Here is a 22,137-nt window from a genome sequence, read left to right on the forward strand (position 1 = left end):
GTGCGGCCGCAAACGCACTGTTCTCAATATATATATATATATATATATATATATATATATATATATATACTCGCAATATGGCCCCAAAGTGTACACTGAACCTTCAAAATGTTTCTTCCATTCACTTTTTCGGGTCTATAATATTTGATAAAAGCGAGCAAAACCGAAATCAACCGCAAGCTGCATAACTCGCGGAGCAACAGGCAAGTGCAGAAGCCTTGCCTTTGTAGCCTTCGCTCCAAAGTCAGGATGAGTTGAGATGTCAGTGAGTATAGTAGAATTACTACTTCATAGCGCTGTTAGACCGTCAGCTATTTAATGAAGAAATAATGAGACATTTCCCGTTGAGTATTTCCTTAAGTTAGAGCAGATTTCACAAGAAGCGGCATGGTGGTGAAGTTTCACTGCATCTGTTTCACACGATGAGAACGGTGAGGCAAGAGCAAAAAGAAAAACTAGTAGTCTTCAGAACTTCGGTCACAAGAATGCCAAGGAGCTCAGGCGCTCCTGACTGAACAGATGCGCCAGTGTCTTTTTGATCACATATCAGCTGTTGCTTTCATTCCATCAAGACGCACGAGTATAGTCCATGTGTGCTCCTCTGTGAATAGTGGTTAGTACACTGACAAAGATCACTCAAGTAAGCCGCTGAGCTAGACCCACACGCGGGCAATATTGCAGCGCATATAGGTGAGCAAGGTCACGTAGTCCTCATACGCGATTATCAGCGCATTAGGTGGGCCTATTTTCAAACATGCTATCCTGTAAACTTGTAACCCATCCTCAAACAATATAACAGCTAGGGCAGTTGCCGCACTAATAGCATAGCCAAAAGGTTTTTTGGGGTGAACTACCCTTTATAGTGAAGCAAAACGGAAAGGCGAGCGAGTTGTTCGTACTGATACATGTACCCTTTATACATGTTTGTGCATGTGTGCCTATACACATGCAAAATCAAACAATTTCAGGTGAGGAGAACTCACCCCCCTACCAGGCTACGCCAGTGACATATACACCTTATCAAAAGTGACACAGTTTAGCTTTGCCTAAAGACAACAAAGTCCAAAACTCAGAAGGGCACAGAATGACAAAGAAAAATTTTATATAGAGGTGCCTCTTTCACTTCACGAACTTGGCCTCTGTTGATTTCACTTGTTTGGCAACTTCTCTGTGTAAACTTGCTTCAAGCAAGTTCCGCTCTAATCTTTCAAGAGCTTATTACACCTTCTTTCAGCGACATTCAAACCTTTTTGCAAACACAATTCACTTCTAAATACAGGAGGTCCATAGGTCGGCAAACTCTCTCATGACACACAGACTGCTGGGCACAAGTATGAGCGAAACTTCAGCGAGTCGATGAGTTCAATCTTGTATTGCCGACATGCGGCCCTACGTTCTCATCTTCAGCAACATTACTATCAGCCTCGAACCAGCTTACCTTTATACTCAAGTTTGTTCCCACATATGTCAATGCACTAGCGTTTATGCACCATCTTACTCAACAGAGGCATAAATTGGGCCGAAAGAAAAGTGGCACGACTTCCAACCACAAACTTAGTAAATATCTCGTGCGAGTTGCGTGTTTCATTAAAACGCATTAAAAAAATGGCTGGGCGTTCTTTAAGTGCATAGACGTTGGGTGGGTGACTGAATCTTGTGACACAGGCAGACTGCAATTTCTGTGTTCAAGTCTACCAAGAAAGATTATCGTCTTTAAAAAAAAAAACAGCTAATGTTACGCTTACCGACTATCAGGCTTCAGCGAGTCGATGAGTTCAATCTTGTATTGCCGACATGCGGCCCTACGTTCTCATCTTCAGCAACATTACTATCAGCCTCGAACCAGCTTACCTTTATACTCAAGTTTGTTCACATATATGTCAATGCACTAGCAATTATGCACCATCTTACTCAACAGAGGCATAAATTGGGCCGAAAGAAAAGTGGCACGACTTCCAACCACAAACTTAGTAAATATCTCGTGCGAGTTGCGTGTTTCATTAAAACGCATTAAAAAAATGGCTGGGCGTTCTTTAAGTGCATAGACGTTGGGTGGGTGGCTGAATCTTGTGACACAGGCAGACTGAAATTTCTGCGTTCAAGTCTACCAAGAAAGATTATCGTCGTTTTTAAAAAAAAAACAGCTAATGTTACGCTTACCGACTATCAGGCTGACGCTGACTCACGCCATGCCTTGAGCTTGAGTCCGATTGATAGATATTTGGGGTTTAACGTCACAAAACCACCATATTATTATGAGAGACGCCGTAGTGGAGGGCACCGGGAATTTAGACTACCTGGGGTTCTTTAACATGCGCCCAAATCTGAGCACACGGGCCTACAACATTGCGGCCTCCATCAAAAATGTGGCCGCCTCAGTCGGGATTCGATCCCGTGACCTGCTGGTCAGCAACCGAGTACCTTGGCCACTAAACCACCCGGGGCGGGGCTTGAGCCCGAGTCCAGCCGAGTAATTTGTTGGTGAGCAAGAGTGAGCCTGGTTGAGGAAAACTCTGGCGAGTCTGAGCTCTATATATATATATTTTCTGTCTACCTATCAGGAGGTGCCATTGTAAGAGCTCCTCTCTTTATAAGTACTTTTACGGCAAACTGTGAGCCCACGATATATTTAAAATGCTTTAGATGATGCTTTTACAATCCATGTCACTGCTGAGAAAATGAAACAGACAAGTTGATTCCCAGACTCCCCTTTGGCGAACACTTTGTAGATGGCTGTTTATTGCACTACCATATAAAAATGTGATTTCCATCATTCTGTATAACGGGTTATGCCCAATAGTCTAGTCTGTTAAAGAGACCAACAACCAACTTTTATGGTGCTTATTCTCTTTAGCGCAATGGAAAGCTCACCCAGAATTTTCTAAATACACACTAGAGGGAACTCTGGCGCTAGTGTCTATGGAAGCTACAACGTATGGCGCTTCAGAGAAGCATGGGTATTATGGATACTACACGGCTTTGCCTAGTCTTCATACTTTACATTCCTTTTGACTTCATGTGGCTTGAAGTCGCTTTGTCACAAAACAAGAATAGGCAAATGTTCGGCAGTTACACTTCTCCATCTTTTAGGCTTACCATTTCAAATCTGGTCATGAAGTTTCAAACGGTTTGTTCTTACCTTAAAACAAAGCCGAAACACCGCAATAAACGAAGGCACAAATACGATTCGCTGCCCGCAAGTATGAAGACTAGGCAAATTCGTGTACTACCCATAATTCCCATGGCCGCTGAATGATAGCAGTGCCAAAGTCCCCTCTAGTTAATTATAGGAAATTGTATGGGTCAGCAAGTCTGATCACAGATTGGTGGAAAATGCCACGAAGCATTTGTAATAGAATTTTTCCATCTGCAGCGAATATGAAGTTGTATAAACACACGCTGGAAACAGTGAGTGCGAGAGTGGTTTGTGTTCGAGCGCGGTGTTTTGCTGAGCATGCATGCACTCCGCACGCATGCGCCGCAGCTCGGCCTGGCCCACTTGTGAAGGCAGCGCGGCTCATAAGCAGCATGGAATTGAGTGGAGCTGAATAATTTTGAAGACTGGCACACATCGTACCACCAGATTACCTGACCTACGTACAGCGAAGGGAGCGACGCCATATTCCATAATCCAGCGCGACACAACAGTTTTTGTTACTTTGAAGCAGGATTTTATAATAAATTGCGATCATGCTGAAATCTGTCTAAATATAATCAGTCTTTTCATTTCTACTAGAATTTAATCCCACATTGTGACCAGTAGGCAGTCTATTTAAGGTCGCTAAACCCGCTTAGTCTTGGAGCACTTCACGGTCTACAACATTGACAAAGCTGCCGCTTCGCACTCACCAATTATTTCACTTCGATTCGATTATTTCTCCAATGGCAAATAGGGGGATAACGACCGCTTCCAAGCCAACGACCACGAAGAGAAATATTAAACCTCGTCCGATACATAAGACACAGGATTGTTTTCATTATACTTTGTTATCGCCTATTGCCATCCGCTCTCGCTTGCATCGTCGTGCAGCAATATCAAAGGTCATCCCCAGCAATGCCCACTTTTACTTCTAAAAAAAAACCCGAGTACTTTAGTGGGAAGAGAGAGAGTTTTCTACAAAATTTGTTGCTCTTTTGGCCAATGCACTTTGTCTTTGAGACAATGTGCACCACAGTCACTCCTGTAATTCAGTCACTTATTTCTTCGTCAAACATGACCCTGGTGTATCTATATAAACATGACTACTCCACTTTTTACCACTGGCAAAGACCCAGGAGACGTTTTGCAAGAGTCCATATAACTCCTAAAAGGAGCTGCGAACGTGTGCAAGTTGGTTGGTTGTCTGCGCTATCAACATATGTAGTACCTTGTACTTAAGCTGACAATCATTTTTGTTTCACAAACATTCATTATGGCATACGCCTGCATGTAAATGCGCTATATATCGACACTTTGGGAGAATAAACAAATGTGCCGCAGTCAAAAACGCGCGCAAAATGACTGCCCAAGATCAGTGTTGAGAAGGCCCATTTCTCAGTTTCATATTTTTCTAAAAAGCTCTACAAAAGATGAAGTTTGAGGTAATAATGAATTGAAATCTAAAAAGTGGACCACACCCTAATAAAAAAAAGAGAAAAAAAAAAGCAAGTCAGAAAAGAGACTGCTGGCGACATCGCCATGAAGCTTCTACACCAACCTGACTGGAGTTGATCGATTACGAGGGCGCTTGCTTTGGCCTCATTGATTTTTTTTTTTAACTGGTGTCGGACAGTTACCAATAAGTGTGACTTATTGAATTGAATGCTGAATGAAGAGAGTGGGCACCTTCCCCCTTTCTTTTTCTTTCGTTTTTCCCACAGAACCACCTCAGAGGGTAGTTAGGTATTGGCCATGCAACGACATTCACAGCGGTTCAGCGAATGACGGCTTGTGCGCATCATCTTGTGGGGGCCATCTGTGACAGGCACAAAGAACGAATGAGCAGAGATTACATATCCCTCGCTTCACATAAGCCATCTTTCTGCGCATTTCTTTTGATTGATATGTGGGGTTTAACATCCCAAAACCACCATATGATTATGAGAGACGCCGTAGTGGAGGGCTCCGGAAATTTCGACCACCTGGGGTTCTTTAACGCGCACCCAAATCTGAGCACATGGGCCTACAACATTTCCGCCTCCATCGGAAATGCAGCCGGGATTTGAACCCGCGACCTGCAGGTCAGCAGCCGAGTACCTTAGCCACTAGACCACCATGGCGGGGCTGTGCACTTCTTTTACGATGGAGCTCACGTTCTCAGCTTCGCAGACGTGTTGACACAGTGTCCAGTGCGAAGAGTATGTTTTTGTTTTTTTCAATGCGACTTTGTGACACCACTGTTCTTTTTTTAACGGAGCCTTGTTACTGTTTTTTAAAACAAGGTCAAAAAATGCTATTGATTGGCAATCGGGGCTATTGAGGACATGCGAACCAAACAGCGCAGCAAGTGTCAGGTAATCTAAATTTAAGCTTCTGAAGTCTTCTAGATATTGCTCGCTCTGGTCTCTACAAATGAGGAGAAAGAAAAATTTCTTCATAAGTTAGAAACTATAGAAACACGCCCTGGAAGGTTGGATGCAGCAATCATTTTGAAACAATATAATGCCTTTTTTTTAATTTATTAAAAAATTTTAACAATATCTTAAAGACAATAACTCACTCATTTATACCATACACTACTGTTACCCTAAAAAGGGTGTGGGAGCGGTTCAGCAAAGGAGTACATTTAGTTTCAACATTCTGCTGATATGTGCTTAAGGACCATCAAAAATGATAGCCTCTCTCCATTGCGCATATTCCCAACATAGCCAGACACGGACGCTAACCATTCACCATCACATGCACTACGAATGCAACTGTGGTACCTCCCAGCAATCAGAGCATTGTTGCTTACCACGTGCGAGCAGAGGCGTGCCCAACAGCTACAGTAAAATGTCTATGAATGTTAGTCACTGACTACAGAGAAAGGCGAGCAATGAGAACCAACGAAAGTACAAATGTGACAGGAGCGCATGTAAAACGACAAACTAAAAGACCGACGTGCGTGGCAAACATCTGTAATGGATGACCAACTGGCCCATGCCGCTTCGCCACGGTGGCCTAGTGGTTAAGGTACTTGGCTGCTGACCCGCAGGTCATGGGATCGAAACCCGACTGCAGCGTCTCTATTTTTGATGGAGGCGAAAATGCTGTAGGCCCGTGTGCTCAGATTTAGGTGCACGTTAAAGAACCCCAGGTGGTCAAAATTTCCGGAGCCCTCCACTACGGCGTCTCTCATAATCATATGGAAGTTTTCGAACGTTAAACCCCACACATCAATCATCAACTAGCCCATGTCCATACCTGGCACTAACGAACCCAGCCATCTCAGTGATTGTGATGGTATGCGATCAAGTTGCTCAACATATCCACTCACCCGTGAAACACAAGAAATTCCACATTGACGATTACAGAGTAGATGCTATTCAACTCTACCCCGGCGTAGGAGCCTATCCCGGTCCCATGAGAACATGCAGGTGACCAAAATCACTACGATTTAGATTTAGTGGATATGCTCCCTCCCCCAGAAACATAGACCAAGGAAGAGACTGTTAGCTGGCATGTTTAATTAACAGGTATATCAACATTTCGAACAGGCTACTCAACAATCAACCACATTTATACTATCAATCAGGTAATATAGAAATGCTCAGAGTATAGCCAACCACTATACATAGCCTTCATAAATTACGAGAATGCGTTTGATTCAGAAGAAATATCAGCAGTCATGCAGGCACTGCAGAATAAGGGCGTCGACGAAGCATATATAAACATCCTGGAAGAAATATACAGATCAATGGCAACAGAATCAAAGCAACAGAATCAAAGCAACAGAATACCAATCAAGAAGGGTGCAAGGCAGGGGATACCATCTCCCTAATGCAATTTACCGCATGCTTACAGAAAGTTTTCAGAGGCCTAGAATGGGAACAGTTAGGTATAAGAGGTAACGGAGAGTGCCTTAGTAACCTGCGCTTTGCCAATGACATTGCATTGCTGAGTAATTCAGGGGACGAATCGCAACTCATAATTATGGAGTTAGACAAGGAGAGCAGAAAGATGGGTCTTAAAATTAATCTGCAGAAAACTAAAGTAATGTACAACGACCTCGAAAGAGAGCAGCGCTTCAAGATAGGCAATAGTCCACTTCAAGTTGTGAAAACCTGTCTACTTAGGACAGGTAATAACCGCGGAGCCGAACCATGAGATTGAAGTAGCTAGAAGAATAAGAATGGGGTGGAGCACATTTGGCAAGCATTCTCAATATATGACAGGTAGATTGCCACTATCCCTCAAGAGGAAGGTATATAACAGCTGTATCTTGCCGATACTTAGCTACGGAGCAGAAACCTGGAGACTTACAAAGAGGGTTCAGCTTAAATTGAGGATGACGCAGCGAGCAATGGAAAGAAAAATGTTAGGTGTAACTTTAAGAGACAAGAAGAGAGCAGAGTGGATTAGGGAACAAACGGGGGTTAAGGATATCATAGTTGAAATCAAGAAGAGGAAATGGACATGGGCCGGGCATGTAGCGCGTAGACAGGGTAACCGCTGGTCATTAAGGCTAATTAACTAGATTGCCAGAGAAGGCAAGCAGGTTAGGGGGAGACAGAAGGTTAGGTGGGCAGATGAGATTAAGAAGTTTGCGAGTATAAATTGACAGCAGCAAGCACAGGACCGAGTTAACTGGCAGAACATGGGAGAGTTTTTTGTCCTGCAGTGGACGTAGTCTGGCTGATGAAGTTGATAATAACATGCCCTTTAACAACCAACTTTAATACACACCATCTGGACTGGTAACCCTGCCCTGCCAAGCACCCAAGCGAGTGAGCAGCGGTATGTGGAGCTCGTGGCTAAGGAGAGCCTTGGCAGTCAAATCAGTTCGATTGAAAGGGCACCGGCATCAGCAACTGCCTGCATCACCCAAGACTGAGGACCACTGCCAGGATGAGACTTGCGGACCACGTGGGTCCCCAACCACGTTGTTGTGCATAAATGTTCTTTCTCGTCAGCAAACACTGCCATTTGGAAGAACTTTCCCAAATCTCATATGTAGGTAATTTGTGGAAGAATTGGTGGCCAGGATTCCAATATCTCCAAACCAATCTCCAATATAACTCAAATTTGGACGCTGCCGGTTATTTTTGTTTCAAGGTTACTTCAAAATAAGGTAAATACATGGGGTGGTTCACAGAGACAATGCCTTAAACCAGTCAGGCCTGTGTAGCTCACCCAAATATTTAACAAGACAATGCCATAAGAGTTATGCACCCCATTGTATTATTGATAGAATGCACAAACTTTTTAAGGAGAGCAACAATAATTTATAAAGCGAGTGCTTGTTCTGCAGAGGGCTTTAATGTTTCTCGCAACTTACGCTGGAAGAACACGCTGCTATCGTAGTTTTTCGGGTCAAAGGTTTAATGACACACATTGGCAGCGCATCTGACCACGAAAATCCTAGCTACCGCAAAGGCAATATACACGCGAAACAATGAGAAAACAGCGCACAGTACGATCTCGTACTACGCATTTGCGATGACTTAGATAAATGAAAAGGGAAGATGCGAGACAAAATATCTTGCTAAAACACAGCAGCGAAATTAGAACATTGTGCATCAACTGTCAATTCGAATTGAAAGCTTTACTGAGTGGCTTTTATTAATCCTCCAAGGGACATGTCATTAGCTTCCAATTGACAGACTGCGCTAATATGGCAAAATATTGCACCTAGGTCTAGTTAAAAAAAAAAAAACGTGTGCACAATGAATTGTGCCAGTAAAGAATCGTGTAGTGTTAGTTCCCAATGCAGAATCACACTGAACAGCTATGTGCTTCACTACAGCAAGACAATATTTTTTCGAAATCTATACAAGGAATTTAAGAAAGAGGTCACGCATGGAGTACTTGCTCTAACTAAATACTGCAATCACCAAACGCTAAAAGCAATACGATTATTACCGCATTGGTGAACAATCATCTATCAATTTGCCAACTAAGAGGCATGAAATAATTAACAATAAAAAAAAGCAGCCGCACACATTGCAACCTTGTAACGTTGATTTTACTCCGCCGTACAAGTCTACCGTATACAGAAATGGCTCTGAGCAAGTGTGAAGCTCAGTGAAACGTCATTGATTTTGGCATTGCAGTTATATTCGCATGGAAAACCTACCGACATCGAAATTAGCGTGACGCCAGGCAGCAGTAGGAATTTTAGTGACTTCACATACCACTACAGCTAGCTGTGACTACGCGGGTACCAAAACATACAAAATGGCCACATGCGCGTAGCCAATGGCGCAGAACGAACAGCTATAGAAACGTCAGGTATCTTGAGCAGGCACATGACGAGAAGTTCATACCATGTCGTGACGCCAGGGTACAGTAGGAATCAAAATTAGCTGTTGATATTTTATTTTACCAGGGCACCCAAACGCTTACCAGCTTATTTTTTAAGCTCTTGAGATCTCAGCGAGAACGCACGTAGGGCACTGGCCCGGGAAAGAACGGATTTCCGTGACTACCCAAGGCTGCTTACGCGATGCGTACATTCGTGATCTCATCCTTAAGCAGCAGCCCCACCGCGGTGGTCTAAGTTACTCAGCTGCTGACCCGCAGGTCGCGGGATCGAATCCCGGCTGCGGCGGCTGCATTTCCGATGGAGGCGGAAATGTTGTAGGCCCGTGTGCTCAGATTTGGGTGCACGTTAAAGAACCCTAGGTGGTCAAAATTTCTGGAGCCCTCCACTATGGCGTCTCTCATAATCATATGGAGGTTTTGGGACGTTAAACCCCACATATCAATCAAATCGTTAAGCAGCAACTCATGCTACGAGATTCCCTGTCATGCTCAAGGTTCGGAATGTGTATACTTGCTGCGATCGGCTTACTATAACCTCAGTCCCGCAGTTCCGAGCATCAGTACGTCGAGATAAGTGTCAGGTAACAATTTTCGCAGACGCTGAAAGCGATATGAAACTGGTACGGACAGGTAGTGCTAAAGGCAGGCATACAGACCCCCCCCCCCCCAAAAAAAAAAACAGAATAAAAATTATGCCTTCTGAATCCCTGCCAACAAATCCATGTTCCAGTATTTCAAGGTTACGGGCTACTGAGGCCCTGACATACGCAAAGGCATTTGCAATGCTGCTCCATGATGATTTGGAGCAGTGAATTGACTCCCCCCGCCATTTTTTTTTTTTTTTTCGGAGCAGTTTCCAGCCTTATTGTCTCAAGCAAATATTCAAGCCTGGTTAGAGCAGTAGTGCAGTGTTCTCAAACGAGAATCAACATAAGCACACATATGCTCCTTTGTAATATTGAGGATGAATTTCAACTATTGCTCTTATCCTTGCAGAATGTCTCAAGAAATGATGCAAAGACATTGTATATCCCTTTCAAGTATAAACTTGTAATTTAAATCCCTTGTCTTACAAAACCAGTAATATTGCAAAATAATTTGCCACCTTACAGATATCCACAACTTTTAAGCAACTTTTTAAGCAGAAAGATGCGCACGCGGACGAGTCTGCGATAATAAATGTCACGAAACAGCGTGGATGAAAAACTAGGATAGAAGTAGAAGGAAACAGCACCAGTCTCGTGCGTTTCCTCCAACTTTTGTCCTAGCTCTGTTTCTTGACATGTCGCTAATGATAGAGCACCAGACTATACGCAAACCTCAGAGCCCCCTCCAGTCTGCTCATGAGCACTCAGAATGATGCTAACCCCGAGAAAGGCTGAGTGATTATGCAATCACAGTTTTTATGCAATTTTGTCAGAACGTAAAACAATGCACATCCAACCAGACCACTGAATTCATCGCCGGTTGCATTATAGCTATGCAAAAGTGCACCGCCGCTCTTTTATAAAAAATTTGCGAGAGAGCTTCACCCCATATTTCGAACAGGCTATTCCACTAAACCCTCATTCAGAGAATATGACTCATGTTTTCCCTGCCATGGTTGCCTGCACCACGTAACAGTGCGTGCTGGGGCAACAAAAGTGATTCGTCATCGTGCTCGTCTACTGGGCTGTAGCGAAACCTTGATGTACGAGGAAGCCTCGACATTCTATGAACATTTGAAGTTCCATATCTAGACCTGGTACCAACATGAAAAGTTAATTACTAACAATGCAATGTTTACAAAAGGGAGATGCGACTCAAAAAAAGCAAGTTTTGTTTCCCTAAAATTCTGGTTATTTTTTCAATTGCTTTGACAAGTGTAGTTTCTCCATTTTTATGTCCAAAAAAAAAAAAAATAGTTTCTCCATTTTTATGTCCAAAAAAAAAAAAAAACGTGAGTGTAGTTAAACTTGAAGTAGGCTAAAATCACCCGAAGAGAGGACAGGGCAGCTATAAAAAAATATGAGATCATTCTCTAAAGCAGTCAGGGACCCCTTGACGAGTGGGGACAGATGGGGGGGGGGGGGGTACGTAGGTAAATTAACACAGCTGGAGCGTGAAACAGCTGCCTTTTATTGCTACCAAAAACATCAAACGTGCCACATCACTTCATTTTGGGCAGTTCAATCAATATGTGGCACAGTCACGCCTAAAGAAAACTGCGGGTGAGGGTTTCGCGGATCATAAAATTACTTCCCTGACTCCCATCTCCTCTCTGCTTGCCATAACATTTCACATGAAGTTCCGCAAACCCACATGCGCAAAAGAACCATAATGAACAAGTTCTCTTAGTGGAATAAACCATTTTGAAAAGCAAATCATCGCCACACAGATGAGCTTTCATTTGTAGGTTTAAATTGCATTTTTCTATATATACGACTTTGGGCAACTTCAATCTGGACGCTCGTTTTTGATACTTCCGATTGCCAGATCGAGATGAAATTCTTGCCACATATTCCTTAACACGTGAAGAGCGCAATTATCTCCTATAAAGCATAATATCTTGCCAGGCAGAGAAGCGAATTATTGCGGCTCGGGTGAAGTTTACGGGTCCCAGGAGAAGAGTGTACACTTAAAAATAATAACATTTCACACTTCATAAAAATCAAGGAAACGTGGTAATCAACAATCCATACTGATACCTCCTTTTGGAATATTTTCGGCGCTGAGCAGTTAACTTGATAAGCAAAAGGGCACGCGGCTGCTCTTGCTTAGAATCTATGTTTTCACCATTTAAAACGCAGCAATATTTTTTTATGTTGTTCTTAGCTAGCCGTCATACAATTGTGACAAGGCCCCCGCAATCGCCCAAGAATTTTCAAGAAATAGACAAGACAAAAACATTTAGCCTCAGCAGATACACTTTTCAGTTGACACACTGCCAGTCTTGAATGATAAATCTTTAGAAACAACTGGTCGACGAAATTGCGCCAATATACTATTTCTATAAGCTAGTTCGTAAAGCACTGCATTATTACAGTAGTGAACAACCCAGAATTTTTTCTTATTGCTAAGGCTGAAATACTGCCAGCCCACGATGATTACATAAAGTGAGGTTACTGATGCATGAACTAAATGCTTTCACAAATACTTCGACTACACTCATGAAAAGTGCCATGGTGACCGTACAACAGCTGTGACGGCTTCACAAGGCTTACACGAAATGAATGGCACCGCAACTTAACACTGGAATGTACTGAGAGTTGCATACAATTTCTGCACGAGTTGTTTGGCCTTTGTATCTACAAAATCTTCATGACATTTGTATTACATATGCTACAGTACAAATGATCGCTGTGGGATAAGCATATTAAACTACAATACAAACATAAGCATATTAAACTTGACAGGTTTTTTATCGGCAAGAAAGAGGAAAAAAATATGTGGCAGGGTAAAGTTTGCAAAAGACACACTTTCAATATTTCACAATTAACGAATGTACAAAGAACAAAATGTAGAAAAAAAAAAGTACAGGCACACATTGCTAGTCCTGCCTCAGAACTTTTACAAGAGCATTGCTGTGAACCATGGTATTTACAGAATTTAGCAAAGCAACCTGCTTCGCACGCCACATGACCTTCAATTAGTCAAAGGCAATGATAACCATGAACTATGTGCTGTGAATTTTTGTGAGGGTGCAGTTGTATTTGGAAACTAGCCTTAATCTCTTTATGAACTCATTCAAGTCTTGACATATTTAAAAGAGTAAATATGCATGTTGTTACAAGATACAAAGCTTAATGAAATGCAAATAAGGTGTTTTTAGAAGAATTCACTAATGAGTCAGACGCTTTGACGTTCACCGCGAGTTTTAAGGCCACTTCACAATAATATTGACTGTCGAAATTGAACATTAAATCGAAGAAATGTAGAAACCAAGAGCAGTGGAAACGCAGGAGAGGTAAAAGGCAGTTTCGCCCATGATATCGGACAGAGACGCTCCATGCCGAAAAAGGCTGAAAAGTTAGGAACCGATGTTGGCGTCCAGTCGCAGCTTTTGCCTGGCACACATCCTCTGCAACGTGCCTTATCAGAATACCCCGAAATGCCGCTATGCCAACCCCACCCCAGTTAGTCACACGACGTTTCAATCTAACGCAGAAGCAGGGTGCACTCCGTGTAGGTATTACTAGAATAGAGCGTTGCGCGATGTCTGAATTGATTTTCTTTGAAACTTGGAGTGTGCGCACTACAACGTTACTGCCTCTACATTTGCCAACATTAATGACAATTGTCTTCAAGGGGCAATACAATAAGTAAAGCGTTCCACCATAAACACCACATCTGCCTAGGGAGCAGAACGGCACCCGAAACGGCAACAGCAGCAATATAATGTGTGTGGGCACACAGGCACGAGAAGTCGCACACCATGGTGAGCGAGCTCCCTGCCGCTGAATGAAATGTAAGATGTTCCATCGCTGGTGAGATGTGTTTTCCAGATTCGATACGATAGAACATTATTGCAGTCAACACATTAATTACTACGCCTCTGACGTTCACCATTGCAAGAATCAACAACACACAAAAAATAATAAAGGCATGTTTGTTAAGAGCCCAAACATTAAATTATGGGGAAACACCTCATGTCATGCGATAAATAGTGCTGAAGTGAGGGCGACATTCAAGGGACATGTATGTATCATCAGTTTCACCATCATGTCATTAATAAAAGAAAAAAATTAAGATTTTACTTTCGTTTAAATTTCTACTCAAGTCCCAAAATACGTACGTGAGCGTGACGTTAAGGATTTTAAAAAAAGGAGGGGGGGGGGGAGGAGGTAACAAAAATGAGCAAGCGCTACTGGATGAAGCCGACTTTATTTAGAGAAGGTTGCAACAGATCACAGTAAATGGTATCCAATTCTATGATGGCACTGCCGGTAAGAGCGGCACCTGCATGTTCTTTATGCGTTTTCTAGCTTAATAAGTGGCTCACGGCAAGAGTGGTGCTTCTGATATTGTGAAAAGATAATTTACTGACACGTGAAAAAAAAAAAGAAAAATTGCTCTTCAGTGTCCATTCATTGCGATTTATTTATTGTGAAACTTCATGTACTGAAGTTCACCGCGCCATTGCTGCTGATTGGAGGACGAGTAACTCAAAATAAAAACAGGCGACGTAACTTGACACACTCAAAGCTATAGTACAAAAATATTACACCAGTGAGCAAGAACTGTGCTAGCATCCACAGGGAGTAACACTAAATATCTATTTATCCACGTGAGCTCTGAAATGAGGCACAACACAGCAAGGTATGCATCCTAATCATAAAAAAAAGAAAAACAAGCTGGCAACGCCAAGCAAATGCAGTGCATATAGTGGCGCAACATGATAGCCAATGACCGAAAATTGACACTGCTCTTGTCAAACGTCGTTTACGACAGGAATAAGCTATGCCATGACAGCAGTGCTCTGCAGTGATAAAAGAATACAAAAAGCTCAAAATTGTAGACCATCAAATTTCACATCACAGCCACAAGCATACCAGTAGCTCTCCTTCAATAGCCATATATTAAGGATGTCATGGCAAGTGAACAGTTTTCCCTAAACAACAGGCAATACGAAGTTTTTAAAGGAATGCCCGCACTACATTCCATTTATATAGTACTTACTACTCAAACCGCATGTTTACATTCATAGCCAGCAAAGGAAATGCTGGCTTACCATCCTCAAATCATATAAGATAACTAGACAAATCAGGCTTCTTGGCCGCAGATTTCACTGTCCATATAAATAATATTTCCATAGCCAGTTAAATTCACACACGAAAGGCTGCTTGCATAATGCTGCACCAGCGCTTTTTGAAAGTTTGTCCAGATATTAATTTACTGCACTGCAGTTAATTTGAAAAAAAAAAAATAATCCATGACAGAACAGCCCACGCGAGCAGATCATATCGTAAGGCAAATTTTGCTAGGGTGGCGCTGGTGCCCAGAGAATAGGAAACAGAATCACATGTCAAAATTGAATGGATATTATGTATTCATAAATTCACTACCATTGCTTGAAGTCTGCAATCACTATAAGTGTGTGGCTGTTAAACAGAGTTGAGAACTTATCTCATTGACGTTGAATTGGTTGCAAATCCTAACAGTTTCAGGCAACTGTAAACAGTGCTTTGACAACTACGTCAGGGCTCTTGCCTGACGTAGTTGTCACGTAGACGAGACGGCAGAAATTCCCGGCTGTGTGAGCAATAGGCGCCTAACCGAATCGGAGGTAAAGCCATGAAAAGTTTACGAGACCACAGTATAAAATTCAATATATCAAAAACATGCAAACAAATTAAAACGCAATAACGAAAAAGCCCATAGCGTGTGTTCATGAGAAACTGCCCGCAACTAATGTTTTTTTTTTACCAGCGCTGGTTTGCCATACTTGCTTTAAGCATGTAACGCAGAACTTTTTTTTTTACTGTCGCTGCTACGGTCATGCGCTCACTTTTGGCAAAGCGAATTTCAGTAGTGGGCCAAGTCAATCTTGAACGTGGGGAAAGTAAATTTTCAGATGAGGCAGCAAAAGCAACGTGATAATCGCAAACTTTTTACAAGTTTTCTTGTCGTAAGACGGAACGACAATGAATGCCAGCTTTTAAGCTTCACGGGGCATACAATGTGTTTGCTAAGTACAGTAAAGAATAGAACTGCCAAGCCACCGATGAATGCAAATACTTGCAGATTTTACAGAATTTGCAAAGACTATGCTGCAGCAATTCCTGTAGAACCACACATGCACGGTAACCCGGTAAAAGTACTAACATGATAAACGACCTACAAAATAGCAGAGTAAAAAAAAGCGCAGAGGCCTGTAAGATAGCTCCAGTAGAATATCTGCATGCCAACAATAACCGAATCTAGTGATGTACCCACCCACTACTGAACCATTCTTAGAAAAGGTAGCATGTGCGTGCATACTCTTTTGACTACCTAATTGCTTTATGTGCAGCTGATCATCTGGTATGCAAGACCCTCTCCCGAGTGGATTGTGGAATAAAATGTTTGCGATGGAGGAGAGCTGGTCTCTGCATTCCTCATGATGCATCCCATGTTATCCCTATGCATCCCATTGCTCTACATGTTGAAGTGTATTGATAATTTTGGCAGCCACATTATTGCAAGTTCCACAGTTTATGCAACTAAAGAATTATGAAAGAGTTCACTCAAGGACTACATTTAGACAGCCAATACAATGAAATATGGTAGATTCACTTATATATGCCTAAAAAAATTAAGCACACAAAACTTGCACAAAAATGACTGCAAGCGTATAGAATCTGGCGACCAATACTGGCTCTTCTAAAGTGAAGCTCATCTACCCTGCATAGGTCAACCATTTGTGCATGTCGTGCGCTTTGCTCAATTTAAATGCGATTTAAGGAAGGTTGTGCTTCAATAAAATAAAATGCAAGAAGTGCAATAACTTATCTGTAAATAAAAAGTGACACAGAAAGGCACCAGAAGACTAAAAGCCCAAAACTTCAATATATATATATCATGTGAAGATGCCTTCTTTCTGAGAATTTCTGCATGAATCCTATTAAACATAAGGACACTGACTGATTGGTAATGCGCTAGGAATACACTTGTGTCATATAGTAATGCACCAGTGCAACTGCAAACATGCACGTCATTAAATCTAAGAATATTCTGCAAAACACACTACTGATAAAATGCTGTCGTAGAAGTTACTACAAGTACTATTATCAGTTTTTGTACAGGCAGCAAGTATGGCATGCAAGTTCTTGGCGTGTTTCAGGTGACTAACATTAAACTTGGGAGACTGAAATCTGAAATCACGTAACTTGCTTACAAATATATGATTCACATAGCTGCTAACATGTTTTTGTGATGATAATTTAGTCTCGGCCTACTTAAGTATTGTCGTGTAGTAAATATATGTAGTAAAAGTTTGGTGTTTGCAATGCACATTCCAATATATGATCGATATGTTGGGTTTAACGTCCCAAAACCACCATATAATTGATGACTGATATGTGGGGTTTAACGTCCCGAAACCACCATATGATTATGAGAGACGCCGTAGTGGAGGGCTCCGGAAATTTCGACCACTTGGGGTTCTTTAACGTGCACCCAAATCTGAGCACACGGGCGTACGCACATTCCAATATGTCCCATGTGAAGTGGAAACATAAAACCATGTTTAGCAACCCCTGCACCAACTAGCCAAGTCTACTTAAGTGTTTTGATCATAATGCCAATGCATGCAACTTTCACCAGTTGATTAACCACCAACACAAGTACAGTAGCGAGAAATCCTAGAGAACATGAGAGTGTGTGCCAAACTGCATAGCTGTGCCTTCCGAAAACTTCACGGTTAAGTTAAAGAGCACGTACACTACATGCACAGCCTTTTCTACTCTGCAGTTTGCTCGTTTTAACTGGACATGTATCGAAATGTGGGAGGGAATACAAGGTGCCATTAATAATTTATGTGAAAGCATTAGGAGATATCAGTACAAAGACACTTGAATAGTACCAACAGGGCATTTCTATCACAATATTGCTTGGGCACTTTTACGTAACTATGGAAGTGACACACCGTGCTTTATGCTGCATTCTGCTTTTACACAGTTGAAGCAAGTGAACAAGGAGACCAGCAGGTAGAAGAGGTAGCTTGCGCGTGCATACTCTCGAAATTAGCCACCCCAAGGCGCAGCAATACAGTGTGAAAAGAGCGCTACAAGGTCTACAATATTACTCGTGAATGTAAAATGACAAATATTTATTACTGTGTTATTTTGCAATTCATTAACCTAAACCATTAGCAATGCTTCAGGTTCAGCAAGTCCTTCACTGCATTCAAAACGATGTGTGAATAATACAGCTGAACAACAAAAATTATCCCTTTGGTTTTCATAAACAGAATCTTATTAAAATATATAATTACCAACTATATAAAAGAACATTATAAAAAGAGCTGCACCAGAGAAGCCAAGGTAGTGTCCTTTTTTTTCTTCTAATAAAAGCCCAGCTGATACCATCAATTCTGGTAATATTGTATTAAATTATTAGAGCACATAGCCAATGTTGACGCATAGTATGGCCAGCTAATAAGTATGCAAGGTGTATATGTTGAACGGGACTTGTTACTTTACAATAGTTTGTAATGCCAGACCATGCAAGTTCGTAAACACGTACGAAGGGCACACTAAATTGAAATGCTGTATTAGTCTGGACTGTTGAATCATGCTTTGGCGACTGGACTGTAATTTTGAAAGCATAGGTTCGGTATTATACAAGGGAAGTAAACATACTTTAATTTTTTAGTTCCACAGAGATACCACAGCATTTGATGTCAGTCAAATGTTACAAATTTGGTCCCACAGAATTAATACTTTCCTGAAACTTCCCATGTTAAGCCCCTGACTACTTTTAAGACAAAATGTAAGTAATATTGTGATCAATTATACACGACCCAATCAGTGCAGCGAGAAAGTTCGAAGGGTAATTTGTATGCCCAAGGTGAATCGAGCAGCTTTTAGTGCCCCTTTGAGCCTTCCTAATGATTAAGATAGTTAATGGCAGTGAAGCAGCCATTAGCAGATGCATGTGTAACTAGTGTATGCAGTGTCCATTATAAACTGTTCTTAAATCAAGCTTATGAGGCTCTTAGAAAGCAGCCAGAAGGTAGCACATCACTGCAGGTTACATATTGAAGAAGTGCCAGCAATTAGATTAAAGAGAAACACAGGGAAAAATAGCTGAATTACATAGCAACACACTGCAATGCCTCAGTGCATGAAGAATGGACCTTTTTAATTTTGCTTGCACCAAGTTTCAAAAAGCAGACTTAATGCCAAGCAAGGAGGCATGAATTGCCTATTTTGCACCTACATTCAAGACTACAAACAAAATATGCAATGCAATTTCACCCCACCACAGAGATGCATACTACAGTCCAGGAGACAATGTCTGGGTACAGACCACTATTCGTCGCCGCGGCCTCTTTGAGAAATTTCTTAGTTGGTACTTTGGTCCCTATGAAGTGCTACGCCGCGTGAGTGGCGTAGCCTACAAAGTGGTTCTGGACACTGCGTGGCATACACGAACACAATAAAAACTTAGCTTTGATATTGTTCACACTGTGCACACAAAGCCCTATTTTGTGTGCTCATAATTGCTCATTTATTGCATTTTTTGCTCATTTATTTATTTTTTCTCTTTTACTTGTGTTAGTGACATCCCCTCACCAGTCCCTGACTCGGGAGTGTGGGGCATACCATTTTTGCACTTTTGCTTTGTCTAAGCAGGGCGATTTCCATTTTTTCCCCCTCACACCTCTCCTTGAGAATCGAGGTGCTGCTCCATTTTGCGAAGGGGGGAATAATGCCACCCATAGTAGTGGGTCAAATGCATGGCCAGTGGCACAGGTTGCGATAAAAAAAAGTGGGTGCGCTGTCCTTTTCGAGAGTGAGTCCTACCGACGTGTTTTGCCTGCTGCTCTACACAACAAAAAACCTCACCTGGACCTCCGAGGCGGCGGCACAATATAATTGCATATATTACCAATGTTTAAATAATTGCCATCACACTATACATATATATATATTTTTTTTAATTTACCGAAATGTACACGCCGTATTGTGTGGCACAGGTAACACACAAAGAAATGATCCAAGGCTGCCATAAGGATAAGGGCAGTCGCCCTACACGCCCGCTTCGACGAGCTAGCACGAGCAACGCCGCCGCGGAAGCTGTAAACAGAAGTGTAGTAAATGACTTACCATCGCAGATTTCGCTTTCAGGATACGCGAATACTCGTCTATCAGCTGGCGTTCTGAAACATAGTCCACATACTGGAAGAGAGACGGAAGCGACACGTTAGTACGTAAAATTAACGCCTTCGTTCATGTGGTGACAAAATAGCATATCTTAAATAAGCCCTTAGTGACTTATTTCGAAAAACAGCGTTTAACTAGCCCGCATACGCAGGTGCCAAGAAGGCCACACGCGGCCTATTCACGAGTGTCATGATGCTTGCGGCCGCGCCATCTTGGAACAAAAGGCATCAATAGCATAGAAGGGCGTCAACTGCCGCCATTTTAGTACTAGCGATGACGCAGCATCACACACGCTTTAGCCACGAGCTCTATGTTTGCACGGAGAATAGAATTGATCCAATGAAAAAATCTTATTCAGCGTGCATGCGCTGTCGTTTACTTTACTATAAGGCATTTAATTACGTGACCGCCTCCGTGGGAACCCTAGCTGGCAAGCTGGGAGACGCGGCCTTCACGCGTTATTTCGTTACTTTGCCATGCATTACATCCGAGTTATAGTCACGACATCGTTTAATTGCCCATGCAATTTTTTTTCATAATTTCCTACGACACACAGAGAACAAAACTATGCGTACCTTTTATAATTTATGGTATATTTATGAATACGCGATCTGTTTAATGCTGGCGTTGCCTTTATACAGCCCGCGAACAGGAAAGAGACCGCGTCTAGTTCAGAAGAGCAGGGGTCTCCAAGGCGTTCAAAGGAAATGTTCTTTTTTTTTTCTTTTCGTGGTGACACCGCAAGCTTTTCTGGGTCAATTTTCGAAGTCCTCAGTCTTTCAGACAACGGCGTAGGTACTCTGCAAAACAAAACATGGAAGGGAACATAAGTAACGTCGAATTTACCAGCAAAGGTCACAGCTTCGACCACAAGGGCGTTAGGGATAGCACAATCTCGGGAACACGTACAACATGCGTCCGTCACCTACCTCGGCGATCGCAAGAATGGAATGTGGCAGTGGCACGTGATCACGGTTGCTTATGCGAGCGAGGTCACTGCCGCAGTAGCCAGTCGAAGCCACTTGTTTTATCCTTTCCAAACAAAGCTCTAATACAACTTTTTAGTGCTATACTCAAGTTTATCAAAGTTACAATTGATGATGTGTTGATCTATAGCATACAATATTTTAGTGTCACATGCCCACGACCTTCTGAATTTACTGACCTGCCCAGCTAGCGAAGCGCCAGCACGCCCTCTCTGGCATTAATGCCTGCCGCTATGCGCCCTGTGGCGCTGCAACTTACCTCATCCGCACCGGTTGCTGGCGGCCAAAACATGGGTCGCCGCGCTTTTTTTTTTTTTTTTTTTAGTCTGCTCGCGTCAAGCTGGGAGAGAAGCGGCAATGTTTACGCGTGCATACACTCTGGACAATTAAAATGGATAAAAACCTCTTTTGAATAAGCTTAAAAGTATAATGTCGACCTTTCGGTACCTGTCGCAGCACGAGCTGCGACCGAAGCGTGCAGTTTGGTGCAGTTTGTACACCAGCGAAGCGAGGTTTCTCGGTGCAAATTAACCATCACGATGGTGGTGTGCCGCGGCAAAGGAAGACTACTGATGTAACTTTTCATGAGTTTCCAGTGACCGAGGTTCATGAAAAATGGATCAAGATGATTTCTGTGTTGTAAAGGACTACGTGTCTCTAAAAGAGTGAGTTGCTGGGCTGGTTGGTGGTGCATGACAGACTGAAACGCATATTAGCGCAAAAAAATAAATAAATAAACCGACAACCTCAAGAAAGTAAACGACGACGCGCTATACTCAACTGTTTATTGACACAAAAAAACAGAAAAATGACATGAGTGCACATATGGAAACCATGTCACTACATGTGGTTATGCAACTAG

The 22,137-nt window shown here is 42.3% G+C and overlaps 1 protein-coding gene across 3 annotated transcripts in view; it reads right to left on the reverse strand.

Annotated features, from left to right (window-relative positions):
- Positions 1-22,137, reverse strand: part of LOC119161488 (serine/threonine-protein phosphatase 1 regulatory subunit 10) — an 89,571-nt gene that overhangs the window by 52,291 nt on the left and 15,143 nt on the right. Inside the window, exons 1-3 of one of the 3 annotated variants that reach the window (XM_037413989.2) lie at positions 21,219-21,455; positions 20,865-21,089; positions 20,233-20,304 (exon numbers count right to left, since the gene is read on the reverse strand). In XM_037413989.2, the coding sequence (XP_037269886.2) occupies positions 20,233-20,235 (3 nt within the window). In that variant the 5' untranslated portion in view covers positions 20,236-20,304; positions 20,865-21,089; positions 21,219-21,455. Of the gene's footprint in view, positions 1-20,232; positions 20,305-20,864; positions 21,090-21,198; positions 21,456-22,137 lie in introns of those variants that run through there. The other 2 variants (XM_037413988.2, XM_075879188.1) reach the window with 2 other exon arrangements.

Source organism: Rhipicephalus microplus, chromosome X, assembly GCF_043290135.1.
Source record: "Rhipicephalus microplus isolate Deutch F79 chromosome X, USDA_Rmic, whole genome shotgun sequence".
In the NCBI taxonomy this organism is placed as follows: Eukaryota; Metazoa; Arthropoda; class Arachnida; order Ixodida; family Ixodidae; genus Rhipicephalus; species Rhipicephalus microplus.